The sequence below is a fragment of the Cydia pomonella genome, chromosome 10 (assembly GCF_033807575.1).
Source record: "Cydia pomonella isolate Wapato2018A chromosome 10, ilCydPomo1, whole genome shotgun sequence".
Taxonomy (NCBI): domain Eukaryota; kingdom Metazoa; phylum Arthropoda; class Insecta; order Lepidoptera; family Tortricidae; genus Cydia; species Cydia pomonella.
In genome coordinates, this window is record NC_084712.1 from 2,012,422 (window position 1) to 2,029,534 (window position 17,113).

General features: G+C 37.7%; 1 protein-coding gene across 1 annotated transcript in view; it reads left to right on the forward strand.

Moving 5' to 3' along the window:
* Positions 1-17,113, forward strand: part of LOC133521817 (uncharacterized) — a 207,839-nt gene that overhangs the window by 150,552 nt on the left and 40,174 nt on the right. The window contains exon 3 of the mRNA XM_061856897.1: positions 10,204-10,375. Within this exon, the coding sequence (XP_061712881.1) occupies positions 10,204-10,375 (172 nt within the window). The remainder of the gene's footprint in view (positions 1-10,203; positions 10,376-17,113) is intronic.

Consider the following 17,113-nt stretch of genomic DNA (forward strand, 5'->3'; position numbering starts at 1 on the left):
TTTTCACTCAATCTAATCTTGTCTAGTGGCACTTTGTGATTGATTATTAAAGTCTTGTTGTTTGTGCCCACTTAGAGCTTGTTATAAGCGCAAAAGTTACATGAAGTGGACCTAGATATAAGTGAAATACCTGTGTAATCGCCCTCAAGTAGGGAAATTGCATTTGGTTAGAAATTTAACAATCTAATACCAGTGAAAGCGAATCAATCGAAAGCCAACTCACGCCGTCTCTGCACGGCGAACAGCTGGTTGGTACTGGCACTAATGGGGAGCTGATGCTGTAGTTTCAGCGGCGAGGGTTTTGAGCACACACATCGACAGTTTTAACGTATTTCTGATCTATCATGACAAACGAGCGAGCGGCGATGAGCAGCCATCAAGTCATAATAATCATCATCATCATTTTATAGTTATGGCTTCAGTCCAATGGGACTCTTTCGCCAGTATCAAGGTATTAAGAGCTTTAAATACGACTAAAATTGTACGTTTAGTACAAGACAGCGTACGGTGATTTTATCAGCTCTTGTAAAGCCATAGCTGGACTTTACAAGTAGCTCGTGGACTACCGGCCGTTCCAAAATGGTGGTTAAACGCGTTTCAAGATTAATACTCCCTTCACTGCACACTACCATATTAGTTTACTGCATAACAAGATCGATATCTTTGTATCTAACTTTTTCATGTGGAATATCGATATATTCCACATGAAAAAGTATTAATGAATAAAAAACAAAGGAATAAATCACAAGGCGTGATTATCAAGATGGCGCTCGAACTGGAAGTCCGCCATCAAGTCGATCTACCTTCAACTGACTTTTATAAACGTCTAATAAATTAAAAAACTACACTACCTACAGTCGTTAATTAACGTGTTCCATTATACTATAATATATAGAAATGACATGTATCACAAAAATAACAAATAAAACTAGTTAAACTAGATATGGTGTCCGAAACCACCTACCTATATGATTTTATTTTGTCTTGAACGAACTATACCTGTAAGCAACTAAACTTTATTTTATTTTTATGTCTTTCCCTACACGGAACAATCGTGTTCCGGACAATTGGGAGAATCCGACGCATAGTGCCAGAAACGCAAATTAACTGATACTATACTATACTTACGGATACTTACTTGTAGGAGGAAATAGTCGAGTACGATTTTTACGCAGGATTTTTCGCCTAACCTAGCGTTGTCCTTATCACACTAGTTTTAGGAGCCGCTTCCGCTAGCGGATATATTCACCTAAAATATTTAAATTTCAGCTCCCGTATTCTCTTGAACCGCTTAACCGATTTAGGTGAAAGTTACGGAGATAGTTTGAGGCCCGAGGAAGGACATAGTTTTTTATCAAATCTCACCATCATTCCATGCAGACGACGTCGTCTGCTACTCAGATTATAAACTATAGTGTATAGACGTTTCGAGCGCTTACGTCATGGTGACGTCACTGACAGTTACAGTCAGTCGATGTTAGACCGCAGAGTAGTTAGGTCGACCCACGATTGATGAAGCGCTGCCGAACCGTTAGAAATATTCGGTACATTACATAAACTTTAATTATTACTTGATTTCCAAAAGTAAATTAGAAATCTCACAAATCCTTAGACTTTAATGGCTTCTTGACTACTCCAAAGTCAAGTGCAGTTGATAATAGGGGTCCAAGTCGACAGCTTCAATTTTGTTTTAATTAATTGTCTTCTTGTCAGAATCCTGTTCGCGATCAAGTGGCCATCTTCACGGGGAGTTTGGGATTCAAAGTTTGTTAATTCATCAATTCGAGCTTTGAATTTGTGATCACTTGATGTTGTGGAAGTTGATGTCCGTTTTGCTGTTTAACTTTAAAACGTGAGTGTTTTGTTTACTAAACCACTTGGAAGATGTCGTTGTATATTTTAATATCACTTAGGGAATATTACGCGATAATATATGTAGGGGACGCCACTAGCACAAACAGAGGGCCTACCGCGAAACACAAAGATTAAAACTTCGTTATCTGTCTCTAGTATATATAATTTAAAAAATGTATACCAGTTGTAGCTTGTAACACGACCAATAAATTTAACATATGTTCAGCGATTTTTGAAATTAATGAACTGTTTAGATTTCCTATGTACGCTGTCATCAGTGTAATTGACGTTGATGGTCACGCTTTAAGCATAACAAAATTGGCAATACATTGCGTCTTAGAATAAACTTTAAAGTGTTTTAAAAATCTAAATCTTAAAAAAATCTAAGTTCAAAAAACTTATTTTTAAAAGTTGCTGAACAAATGTTGGTCAGTTTAACGAGTACAGCCTACAGTTTAATTTTTTGCACGTGTTATAGGCCACACCCGGTAATAGATATAATATATTTAATGATGATGATGTCGTCCCAGACGTATCCGTCGACGGCGACATCCTGAGAAATAAAAAGGGTCTTAACTACGAGTTTTACTTGCATGGGCGCGGACGTGGCTTGCGAATCCAAATTTTGTTTTGAAAGTCCGGCAACACGAAACACAGTAGAGCTGCCCAGATGCGTTGTACGTGTAATGGTAGGAGGGCTTGGGCTGAGTTTTTCGGAGCTGGCGTTTGGCGTCAAGATCTTCAAGTCGGGTGTGCTCGAAGTTACTAAGACCTGTGTTGACAGCAGTTCGCCAGTCCGATCTCCGAGATGCAAGCTCCTCCCACGACTCGCATGATATGCCGGTGGCCGAAAGGTGGCGTTTTAAGACATCCTTGTAGCGTAGGTACTGCCCACCAGCCTTGCGTTAACCTGTGGCTAGCTCAGATATAATATAATTGTATAAATGCAGAACTATTGACATTGCAGAACTGGGTCGGCGTCTTCGGGAGAGGGGCTGCGACCCCTGCTCTGGATCGTACCTGGTTCAACAGATCTCAATTGCAGTGCAGCGAGGAAATTCTGCAGGCATTATGGGTACTTTTGAGCCAGGTACGATGCAGGGTGGAGGCGCATATTAATATTGATGTTTGTTCGATTACACTGTTTTGATAATTTAAATTTGTGGTAATAATAAATAATTAGATTGTATAAACAAATTTGCTTAATTACTCGGTAGATGTCGCCGTTAATTTTCTTATCGCGTCAGCTTTTTTCTTATCTGAGTGAAGTTTTCAGTTGGTATGTACAAGTAAAGGTATTAATAATTACGATGATGAAAATACAGTAGTATATTCCTTTAGTATTTGATCTAAAATCTCTGTTCAAAAGGTTTTTAGTATGAAAATGAAATATCTGTCACTAACCACAACAGTCATATCCAGCAATAATCGAAATTGCTTCGCATCCCAAAACACAATGGGAAGGCACGAATCAACTTTCACATTTCCACTTTTATAAATCTGTGGACCCAAGGGGACAAATCGGGACATTAATCATAAAGCCATTTCGTAAGACAACGTAGAACTGGAAATTGTCTTTTAGGTTCCCTAAAGGTCGGAAAGTCTAGAATTTAAATGATAGCAAGTAGTAAAGAAAATCATGCAACTTATAACCTTTTAAAAATAAAAACATTAACAGTACTTAAGGTTTATAAATGTGACAGATTACTTATGGGTTTTATAATATTCTGGCAACACCTAGGTTTAGGAATTGTGATAGATTGAGTTTTAAAAATAAATATTTCATGTTAGTAGGCGCATAAGAAGGCAATCGATAATGACATATAAAAAGTGAAAACAAAAATTCACGTGGAAGTTATACTTTCTTATTAACATTTTAACTTCGTTATTTATTTTTACTACGCGCCCGAGCCTCAATACGTCATGTAGAATTGATATGCCTTTTTGTATTGCAAAATGTGACAACTTTGCTCCAAAATTACATATTAAATTTAAATTTGTAATTATTTTTAGAAACGTGTACAATCGTGTATTATCAGTACATTTCGACTGATTAAATCGAGCGTGTCCATTTGACCGAATCACAAATTATGCCTCATTATTCAATTGAATAGGTCAGTCTATTTTGCCCGATGTCACCCAGCTGTCATTTTGGCCATCTAGCACTAATTTATGCAATGACTATTCAAATAAATGGGGTGCTTAAAAGCGATTAGTGGTCTATATATGAACAGAAATGTTGCTTCTGTATTCATTCAAATCAGACTATCAGGGCCCGCTATTATAATATTATGTATCCCTAGTTTATGCCGAATGAAACTTATTTATTATTATTTCCTTATGCTGGCTGGTAAATTTGACTTTTAAATGATGATTTTGAATGTTAAATATTTAATAACATTTATTTTGATTTTGTTTGATATTTTACAGTTACTATTTTACTTATGTTGGTGTGGTAAAAAATGTTGTGTTTCACTCGGTGGCAAAATTTGTTTACCCCGTGCCTTGAAACCCTCGCAACGTTGAGCGTTTTGGTTTTTCGAACCACTCGCTCTCTTCAATTATGGAATCTGTCGCTTACTCAGGTATGAATTAGTACGAAAGGTTAAACAAGAACTTTTCCCCCTTGTAAAACAAATAATTATTTCACTATTAGGTTTAAAGATCTTTATTTCTCATAAGAATACAAAAATATTCACTTACATGACAATTTTTCTTTTTTTTTTTCATGCAAAATACATTTTAGCTGTGAGCGCACACTTATAACAAAAAACGTAGGTACATGTATGACTTAAACTAAAAATCTAAAAGTTAAACTAAACACAATAAAATAAAATAAAAACATTTTTGGTGGGTAAGTGAAATAAATCCCGATCACAATCTACAATCCTGCACTAACAATAAGTTTCTGTGTTGGTAGAGAATGCTTTAAGGAATTGATCCCGCCAATTGTGAAATTATGTATGGTGCGATTAAGTTTAAATATATATCAGATGCTGTTACATTTGGAAGCAGAAAGCAAGCTTTGAACCCTTGAACAAATGTGGAACTTAACCTTTAGCCCCACACAAGTAGTTTATGTATTAACAGGAAAGAACGGCTGCTTTTCCATACAAACGCAATCCTCATTTGCCTCCCTAGATAATTACTCTTCTTTTGCCTGGCTCCTTCCTATTTACCTGAGATCAGCCCTTCTAATCATGCGTCACCAGGCCGGCCAGTCCTGGGTCGTCTCAGGTCTTAAGTTTCCATCTTTCATATCTTTTCGTACAGCTGCCATCCAGGTTGCATGTGGTCTACCTGGTTCCCGAGCTGCAAAAGACTTTTTTGAGCATGTGTTCTGATGATCATCTCGTCACATGGCTAAGCCACCTCAGTCGGCTTTCTAACAGTTTGATTATTAGTATTAAAAATTACAGTAATTATTTTTACACAATTTGATGTATAACCATAGATGTGCCCATTAGTTAGATATTTTTAAATTATTACATGAATTAGGTGCTTTAAAAATGAATGTAATTCGTTTTTCGCTCCTAAATTTTGAAATAATACTATACATTAAATTGTGTGAAAATGTTTCCCATAAAGTCAATATCCATTCATCCACTATCGTCCCAAATGTAAGGCCTGAGTGGACGCTCGAAATGTGCGTGCAGCGGGGCGGGGCGTGCGGCGTGCATGTGAAACAAATGAACGTATAGAAGCGACCTTAGTGCACGCTGCTCAAATCACATATGAGCACTGCGCCACGCTGCTCGCCCCGCCGAACGCTCCTCTTCGAGCGTCCACTCAGCCCTTACACTAAGACCACCTATTCCGAGAAAATGATTCTGCACCGTCGCTTCCCGGGTCTCCATTAACGGCTTAAACAACCTTGCGGATGAATAAGAAAAACGGGCCTACCTTAATCTGGTCTGACACTTTGTGGTAACTTGAAAAGACGTAATTAAAGCAAAGATCCTTATTTAATATAAAATACCCCGGGTTTTATAGTAGCCAAAAAAAAATCCCACGTATAATAAAATAAGTTATCCGTAAATAATATTTGGTGATTATAAAATAAATAAAAAACAGTTTTTCGTGAACCATGACTTCTTCCTCGCGTTGTTCCGGCATTTTTGCCATGGCTCATGGGAGCCTGTGGTTAATTTTATAATTGTTGATGTTTAGCTACCAAGCAGAGCTGTGACAAAATGCTGGGACAACGCGAGGAAGAAGATGTATTTTATTGCTTGTATGTAAATTCCATGTAGACGTCTAAAAGAGCCCTTGTGGTCTATTTCCTGAATAAATGTTGAAGTTTGAAGCCGTATCATAACAAGTTTAAGACGATAACAAACTATTATAGCTAAATAATATAGTGCTATAAGTAGCTATCACACAAAAGTAAGGACTTTACTTATTTTATTCAACCTCAATAATACAACACGTGCAATAAACTCCCTTGTCTCATCGCTGATACGTAAAAAACATGTTCATATATTACTCTCTCATATCTCGTTCTCGGTTGGATGAGCGCTCAAGAGCAAATCAAACGAAATTATACCTTTAAGGTATTATATGAGTTATGAGCCCGTTTCTATGTGAACTTTGAACTTTTTTCCCAATCGGTGGTAATTTCATTCATTGCACCATAAAATCAAACAATTTTAGCCCTTAAACTCTTAGGTACCTAAATTTTAGCTCCTTTTAGGGGTATTTTTTGTATACATTGTCTTTACCCTGTTTGTAAAACGTCACTGTACACAATCATTTAGTTTATAATTTAATTATTAACATTGGATGCGTTCTGCGAGCTGCGATCAGGGCAAATTGAACGCAGCCCGCGTTATGTATTATACATAGTCCAACACAATCCTGTATGCCGAGTAGCCTTTGACACCATTTGGTCCGAATATCAAACATCACTGCAATCTGCATACATCAGGGGCCCATTTCTCGAACCATATTTTTTTTCTTTATTTAGGATTACCAACAGATAATACATCTTACATGCTCTTAAATCTATAAGACAATCAGGACTGATGTTTATCTAATTATAGGTAACCACATCTTATATAAGTGTTTTCTACCAGTAAACATGCAGTGAAAATGGGCCCAGATTCAGGATGAGATTGCTATAAATCTGTGACAGAGCTTCGGAACGCCTTAACAATGATTGCCATATGGTTTCGTAGTTGCCCTTGGTTTAACCAGCAACCCGTGTAATCTGGAACTTGATTCTGATTATAGAACTTGTTACGGTTTTTATTAAAGAACGTTGAAAGACCGATGCTACGCTGTAAAGACCATGTTAAGCGAGACATGTCAGCATTTGAAATTTAGCTGAAGACCGTGATGAATGGCGCAAGCGTGTTGTGGAGAGAGAAGGCCAAGCTTGGTTTAATGCGTTTCAGATAGCAGGTGTCCTCAGAAAGCAAACCGAGAGAAGAGGTGCGCTCGTTCACAGAACAGGGACTAACAAAGGTTGCTAGGTGGCTCCACAATAACTTACCCTAAACACAAGTAAGACCAACTATGTATATCTGTTTTACAAAATACAGCCGCACACAGCCAGGCATCGACTTCACAATAAGGATCCACACTTGTCAAAATATCACTCAAACTGAGTGCTCCTGTACCGCCATAGATAAAGTCGAGCGCACAAAATATTTAGGTATAATGCTGGATCAACGTTTAACTTGGCACTCTCATATCCCTCTGGGTTGAAAGGTCAGATGACAGTCGCTAAAACTAGTGCATACGCCAATTCTTAAGATTAGTTGCCAAGCGGACCCCAGGCTCCCATGAGCCTTGGCAAAACGCGGACTACGAGAGGAAAATGATGATTGCGCCCACGAGTTAGACTACCCGCTCTCTAGTTAATATATGTAGTTAGAAAAAGACGGAACTAGGCCACTTAAGCTACTCGTGACGTCAATCACGAGCTGCCAAAGCTAAACTATAGCGTAACTCCCATCAAAGCTCCGGCATGCATTTAATCAAGTTATGTGTAAATCTACCCCAATTTCCGGTTCCACGGAGTTTCCCGAACACTTTGACGTTTCCATTCTCTCGATGAAGCTGAGAATTTGTCAGGAAACTAACGTCTCACAAGCAACTATTAGGCAACTAACCTAAAAATTTAGAATAAATTTCTAAGTGGAAAAATTACTGTCTTGAATTACAGATAATAATTTTTGCACTTTTAAATTTATTCTAAGCTTAATAACAACGTTTTCAGACGTTTTTGCTTGTTAAAAATTAATTTAGTATGGGTAGTACATCGTTACTGGTGAATTTCCAATATGACTTGGAACTCCAGTAGCCGTCTAAGTGAAACGTTCTTACGGTAGATGTCGCTAGGGTCCTCTAGACCCATATGCTGGAAAATTTGCTGCCTATGGATGAGGTCTTGGTGGCTCAGATGGCAGAGCGCTGGAGTATCGATCCAGAGGCCGTGAGTTCAAGTCTCACCCAAGACAGTAATTTTTCCACTTTAAAATTTATTCTAAGCTTAATAGCATCGTTCGCAGACATTTCTGCTTGTTAAAAATTAATTTAACTAACCTAAAAGCAAGCAATTGCACTTGCATTTTTTTTTTTCAGTTTATAATGTAATGTTTGACGATCATGATTAGAAGATAAACATACTTTTGACGAATGTAGCAAATTTATAGTGTAATTTTAATTGTGAAATAATGAAATCTAAATCTAACCTAAAAAAAAGGTAAAGTGAGAAAAACTGTAACAGTGAGACCCAAACTCAGACAGTAGGCTTTTTCCTTAGTCCGTTTTTCGAATTCAAAAATGTACTGAGAGCTCGGTCCGGGCCCGGGCCAAGGTTTTCGACGCTTTGTTTTCCATGACGGGTGATCGGTGACCACATGATGATTTCTAGTGAAAACTGAAATGTCGGACGCCCCGGCCCAGACCCGGACCGTTGTAGCGAATATAATGTGATTTTTAGGTATAACCCTTTCTAAGGCATAAGGGTGTCAGGAATTATGCAAAATTGAATCCTATCACTTTGAAATAAAATTCGAAATCAGGTGGGAAATATATTCCCTCTATAAAACCACGATCTGTCTAGGTAGTTATTCAGTTGTATGCTACAACATTAAACTCAAAAATGAAATAGAACAATTATAGTACTTTAGACTATAAAATTAATTGAATCATAATCTTCATCTTCTTCAAAGATTCCATAAAATACCCGGTATAGAATATTGGATTCACGCCTATTTCCCGGAGGGGTAGGCAGAGACCACGGATTTCCACTTGCTACGGTCTTCTTTTGCTGCCTTCACTTTCATAACATTACTCATACACGCACGCTGGTTTAGGGTGCTTTTGACCTGGTCTTTCTTCAGGATTTCCCCGATTTGATCAGAGAAAGTCCGCCGAGGTCTATCCCTTCCAGCTCCCTCTTCTACTTCTCCCTTATTCATTACACTTATTGGATTGTACTTGAATATATATTGTTATTTAGGTACAATTGATGAGCTAAATTAGTTTTCAATATTGTTATTAAACATGTTTCGTGGATCATATTGATTTTGCTGAAATTTATTTATTTATTCGTATGGCATGCATGGTTAGGCAATCAGAGAACAGCTTTGAGGTTGTTAAGCCAGGTAACTACGTCGGGTGTCAAGACATCTAGATCCTCAGCTGGGCCAGGATAGAAGTGAAGTGGGCAGCGCCGAAATATATGCTCAATGGTTTGTTCTTCTTCGCCGCACTCGCAGAGCGGAGACTCCTTCCAACCCCACTTATGTTGGAAATAATTACAGCGGCCATGACCTGTTCTCAACCTGTTCAGATGACACCAGATCTTCTGATTTCTTTGCTGAAATTATTTGCCTCAAGTACAGTTGCCGCCTTATCGGAGCGGCTGAGGTGTTCAAAAATATCTGAACACACACTCTAGCGCCTTGAGAATGGAGGCGTGTTCAGATATTTGTGAGCACCTTGGCCGCCCGGATATATCTGATGATTAACAATTAAATGCGCACAGTAAAGTTTCATAAATTTAAATATATATACAGATCAGCCAAAAGTGAAAGATGAGTAAAGCAAATTCATATGGAGTTTTAAGTTAAGGAACAAGGTACAAGGGTACGTTACCAGGATCCTTACTACACTGATATATTTTCTAGTGACTTGGTAAACTAATTCACAATGCATCTCCCTCGTACTGACATTGATGCAAGCGAGATACACTGCATTTGAGTTGACTTAGTCGCCAGCATTTAAGGCCGTGTACCTAAAACTCTTGATGAGAATACACACAGAGGTTTCGAGTAGTCACGATAATTGATTTTGTACTATACACATGACTAACAGCTATCATCTCTTTGTTCCCAGTACGAAAGCACGCAAACCTTCAACGAATCCGTGACCAACAGTTCGTGCAATCTGGAGGAGTGCACGATCGTGGTCCGGCCCGAGCGGGGCACGGCCAAATATACGTGTGAGGTGTCCAGTGAGGGGCCTCGGTTCGCCGTGGACCGGCGGGCTGCCAACATGACGCTAGCTGGTGAGTTTATTACATCTACCTGCAGTAATATTTTGCACAACACAATGCGCACTGTCCAGTCGCCAAAATATACGTTTTAGGGTAAAGGCACCTATTACCGTGGTAGTTAAGGAACTTTTCAAAAGAGATCCAAAAATTAAGGGTATCAATGCTGTCTAACAGCCAGGAATTTTTTTTTTCATCAGAGCATTTAATGAACTTTCCGTTTCACACGTTTTTGGATTCATTTTGGGTTATTATATGTATTAAAATATTTTTTGAAGCCAAAATGACCAAATCTTCTATTACCGTGGCAAGGGACAGGCTGTGATTCTATTATCGCGAATTGAGCTTTCATTACCGAGGGTACAATTGGCATGATTTTTCTGCACTCGTTAATAGAAACCAAACTCAAAATTCGAAACCTAATACCGAGGGTTAAAACAATAATAACGACGTGGGTTCTGTATATTATTTTTGTGTCATTAAGTTTAATAATGACACAAAAATAAAAAATAAAACTATAGGAGTATGTTTAAAAATAAGAGATATATTCGAAGTGATTATAATTACACTTTGGCACAATCAAATACTATTAAATAGTTAACTTACCAAGTACCCACGAGTACCTGTATAACAAGTTATAAGTTGAATGTTTTACATGTAAAACAACAAAAATTGTTGTTAGTAAAGTTTTACTAAGGACGTATATGACAAATAAGCCTGCCTGTTATTAATTAAAGTAATTTTAAAATGCTATAAAGATTGACAAGAATTTGTCTTACTGACATAATTAGTTGCACAAAAAAAACAAGTAAGTAACATTTTCTCATAAGGCACAGCGTAAATTATAGTCGACATTTTATAAGCTGGACGTTTACCACCTGTAGGGCTAAGATGGTAGGCTCTTTATCATTTGTCACCATGGCTGTCACGTTCTAACAAGTATGTAAGTGCGAAAGTGACGGGCATAGTGACAAATGATAAAAATCGAACCATGTTGCCCCCGCTGAGTGAAAGTTTACCACAGTGAAATGGTAAACGTCCACCTTATAAAATTTTGACTATATATGTATATACATGAAATTTTTTAATTCTAATATTTTTGATAAGGTAATTAAGTTAAATAAAGTCTCTCACATATTATGTGTTATACTTTACCCGTTTATAATTAACAAATCACAGTACTTTTCTTATTGCTGATTCTTATAGCTAAAAAAAGATCATGTCTGAGATTTTGGACTACTGTATAAATAAAATTATATAAAAAAAATTTTTTATCGGAATTGTCCGGCAGTTGGGTACCCTTCCTTGTCAGAGTAATAACTGAATCAGAAAACAAAAGAATTTAAATCTGATAATGATAATTGAAGTCTAAATTTTATCAACGAAATCTGCACTTGCGGTACCCTAAATGCGATATTTCAATACAATACCAAATAGTAACTCGGTAATAGATAACTCTTTAAGAGCCTATTACCGACCCATTCGATATTTCTCTGGGTCGGTAATAGATTTCTATACATTCTATTACCGAGGGTAATCTGATCATACCATCGGTAATAGGCTTAATTTGGAGTTTAATTAAACCTAATTCCGACCCATAAAAAGAATAAAACACAGATGGTTTTTCAAATCAAATCAAACACGTATATTACAAGCTTCTTGTAAAGACAAAATCACATACTGGCAAGTAAATTTTAGGTTTTAACTCAAAATAAAAAAAAGTTGACAGATTAAGGGTTCCCATAGAACTAAGGAAATCGGTGCTGAAGTTTTTGTTAAAAATTAAGGGTTAGTTGAATACTTTCCATACCACGGAAATAGCTCTTTAATAGCGTGAATAGATCAAGATTGGAATAAATAAAAGAAATTATAAAAATGATAATTTGTAGCAAAACTAAAGAGTAAATAACAAAACTACCACTTTTTCTATTACCGTGGCATACCACGGAATTACTTACCACAGAAGTAATTGGCGTCTATCACCGCTGCATTTTATTTTCAATTTTAAACGTATTTCCCGGTCAAAAACTAAGTTAAAAGTAATTCAATATCGTGTAGAAAACAATAAACAACCTCTTAAAAGGCATTGCACTAGTTTATTTGCCATAACTATTACGTAAAACACTAAGTAAGATTGGAGTGCACTTACCTGTAGTGTCACGCGTCTGTATGGAACAACCGGTTCTTGCGCCGCCGTCGCACAAACTGACGAATCGCGAGTTTTTTGTTACACTCACACAAATGCACACTAATGGGCACGATAGACCAATGAATGAGCTTGTTTTGTGTATGCTTTATTTCTTAGGGAATAGATCTGTTTGCTTGCAAAATGCGTATTTGTAAACACCGCGGTGTTAGACGTCGATTTTGATACCCGCGTTAATAGCCGCCGTTACCCTAAGATCTTTTCTTGAAGGTCGTATCGGTCCGGGATAACGCGGGTGACAGTGTATTTCACAGTTTAGCTGCACGAGGCAGGAAGTTTCTGGAGACACGCACAGTTTGAGTACTGCCAACCATCTATGTGGTGAAGATGGAAATGTTGTCGCGTAGCAAAAGAAGCGCCAAAGATTAACCCGAACAATTTCTTGGAGCACGTTATATATGAAAGCAAAGAGTTGTCATTTGTAGAAGAGTTAAGAGTAAAGTGTAAAAATTGTGTTTCGAGTATTGTACGCTTACATTGATACAGATGTAGATATAGTACAAAAGCTTAATACAGTTTTATACAACCTAAAATTTTCCAACGGCTAACTTTACGAGCGTAAAACGTAAAAAAGTATATATATTAATCATTTAGGAGCCTTCCTAAGCTCGAATTTTATAAATGGAAGAATACACTGTTATATTTATAGTAATTCTCCAGTTTCTACGGACTTCAGTATAACGGAGGGTCTCATCAGTATCAATGAATGTGACATTTATCCCGCCCGGGTCTAATAAAACGTCAGTCCGCGGCTAACTTAAGAAATAAGTTAAAATTAAAAACTTTGGTACGATAACTTTGTTCAGACACCGTCACAGTTTGGGGTTCTGTCATTTGTTGTCGGCGAATTACATATACAGGTTGATTTCTGGGTCGGAATAGATATCGGGAAGATATACTTCGGGTTTAAAATCAAAAATGTCTGTCAGTTTTATTGATAAAATGAGTGACGTTTGCCGGCGAATTAAGTAAAAATGTGCCTGACGATAATGTACAGTCAGCATCAAAAGTAGCGGATCAAACAAGGTTTCAAAAGTATCTACCATTCTGTAACAGCTTAACAAAATGTGGTGGTTCTATATGTAGAACAATTGAGACCTTAAAAGATATACTTTTGAACGTAAATTTTAGAGATTTATCAATATTTGGAAAAGTTATCCGGAATATCAGATACTTATGGCGCGTTGTTTCATCCGCTATTATTGATGCTGACCCTACCTATTTGAAACAATAATTAAAAAAGTTTCAAAAACTTAACTCTGAACACAAGATGATGACTTGAGTTTATTTCAATCTATGTCATGGCACAAGAACCCTCCAAAGTCGAGTTCTTTTTACTCCTGCCAGCCTTTTTCAAAGTTATTCCCGTTGAATTTAATTAACGGAAGCATGGCCGTAAGTTTTCCATGGATTTATGAGAAGGCTTTGATGTTCTCATTGGTCAAGTGCGAGTGAGTCGAGAGAGAGCTAGACAATACGAGGTACAACCAAAGAGTATAGAGGCGTATCTTCAAAATAAATTTTGTAGTCAACTAAATTTACTGCCATCTTTCGACACAGGACTAAAACTCTTACAATCACATTGACCCATATTTTTTCACTGATATGTGTCATCCACTCGAGTATAGGCCAAAGTTATATCGCCATTTATTCGAGCATAATTTATTCTTGATTTTTCGAGTCACGTTTTTTTCTTAGATTTTACTTATTTATCTTATACATAATTATACACACATTTCATTCTCTGCCTCTCTATTGTTTTTTTTTTTTTATACTACTTCGGTGGCAAACAAGCATACGGCCCGCCTGATGGTAAGCAGTTTCCGTAGCCTATGTACGCCTGCAACTCCAGAGGAGTTACATGCGCGTTGCCGACCCTCCCCCTCGTTGAGCTCTGGCAACCTTACTCACCGGCAGGAACACAACACTATGAGTAGGGTCTGGTGTTATTTGGCTGCGGTTTTCTGTAAGGTGGAGGTACTTCCCCAGTTGGGCTCTGCTCTAGATCTGGAATAACATCCGCTGTGCTGTGCCCTACCACACAAAGCGAGATGACATTCACAATACCCATACCTCTCTTTTGGACGTAGTTTAAGGACGTACCCGGGTCCAAAATATGTGTGTTCTTGTATATTCACGAGAAAGAGACGCAAATAGACAAACGAAGCGGTTATTAATAGGTAATCACCAAGCGCTCGTCTCGCTAGAGCTCGAAAAGCGTTTATAATCGCACTTTAGGTATCTTGAGCCCGAGTTTGGTTTGCTCACCTCAAACTAGAAGTTTTTAACAATGCCGGGGATCTGAAGAATGACAAGTTTCTCCCAGAAAAAATACAGGTTATTAAATCCAACGATGTTTAAGTTTCAAGCAGTTACGAACTTGCGAATTGCTGGAATCTTTTCTATTCTCTAGATTTATTATTATACACCGGGACTAATGAAACCCGACAGATTTTAAAGGTGTAAAAAGGACTAAAATGTCATACAAAGTTTTTTGAAATCTTTTTTTTTTTTTTTTTTATTATCTTGTTTAATGATATATTGACAATTATTTATATTATTGGCACAACAAAAAACAAGCACATGAAATATAATAAAAACACTTAAATTAAAAACTTATAAATAAAAAATTGTACGTTCTCGAATTCGCTCGGTATTGTGCCAAGCTACCCAGCAGGCTGGCCGCATTGCCCTGCTGGATGGTAATGCTGATCCGCTGAGCAAAATATTGGCCAGCCCCTCTGGTTACCAGAAGCCTCTATAAGGCGCTTTGATAGCTCCTCATAAAAAAGGAGACGCGCGCTGGAACCCAATGCCCAAGGGCTTCGACCTCAAAAGTCGCAAGTATGCCACATGTCGCGAACGTATTGCGAACCAGCTAATATTTGCCAACGTCATGGAGTAGATGGCGTTAGTAGTCACGTTTAAGTAACCGCTTCTAGGTTATTGGGATTTTTTGAGGGAAGTTTAGAGGGTAGATGAGAACGACAGTAGGAAAAAGGAGGTTGTGTGCGAACAAATCGACGCGGCAGTGATATTTGCTTTTAGATCAAGTCAAGAACTTTCTTATGGTGTTATTAGAATAATGATGTGTCTCTGGTATATTGTGACCAACGTTATCAGTACTCAGAGTGAACAGTGATCCAGTGAGGCTAATATGAACTTAAGGTAAACTTTGTGTGAGGAATGGGGTCGCTATAAGGGGAGGTTTGGAGGCGACTATTAAGCTCAAGAAACCAGGTGGATAATCATGTGATACTCATGTTATATGTAGGTAATAAAAACGGACACCAGCACAACTCATATCGTCATCTCACTAACATCCAGGCCTCATAGGTATGTAGTACATTTACATATCGCTTTCCAGTATCCGTAAAAGCATTAGCTCATTCGATAGGTTAATAAGTATGGTGAGCTTGACGACACCACACTCACACTAGGTAGTAGCTACATATTTGCAGCGTTTGGGGTGGAAACCCTAGGGCATTGGGTTCCAGCGGGCATCTCCTTTATGAGGAGCTATCAACGAGATACGATGTGGACATGTCAGTGTCAAAAAAAAACGTTTCTTCATACAAAAACGTCACTTCGAGCAACACCGGCTTCCGACACGTCAGAAGGGAAGAGCCTACGCGATATCTTACCGTACAAATCATTCTGCTATTTTTTGCAGGGGGAAACGTGCACACAGTCGCACTTCTCACTCACTACATACAAAATCCAATCTGTAATGACGACACAAATACATAGAAAATGACACACGTCAAAGACAAATTTAATCTTGCACACCTCGATATCTTTTTGTGTATGGACGAGTCACAACATGCACCGCCATAGGTACAGTTGTACCTATGCTTCGGCAGAGGGGAAATAGTATGAATGCCGTCTTCCTTTCCCGGTGTTGCTCGAAGTACCTAGGCCTTATATTTGACGTGTCTTAAAGTTCGAATCGTATCGTAACTAACATATTTAAATTTAAAAACTTTAGCTTATCATTTCGCATTTGAACTGCAGTCTTTTTTTTTTGTTGCTTATTTTGTGAAAATGCTCTCTTATTTAAAAGTTAACTCTGATTTAGAGTTTGTTACGGTTTCGACTATGGAGGGTGGAATTAAAAGGATTGAAATCTCTTATGGTAGAACTGTAAGTATCCAGCTGTCAGCTAAGCTTCGAAATCCCTCCAGAGTAGCGCTAGAGTAGCTAAGAACCTAGGCGTTATTGACGGAGTGAAGTGCGCTGTCTATGATTTGATTTTTTTGTTCAAGTATTCTAGGTATTGTAGCGCCACCTATTTAAGGTTTTATGATGACACTTTTTAGTACATGGAGATTTCATTCCTACCTCCACCTTCCATAGTTTCGACCTTGTTTTGATATAAACTTGATGTCGATCATGCTGTCAACCAAATTAGACATTTAACTTGCACTTATCGGTACGCGTGAAATGCCTACTGACAATCGTCAAGATCATATCAAACAAAATCAACGCGTAGAAAATTTTAAAATCAGAATCACTTCCCTTTTCTATTCTTTATCTATGAAAAAAAA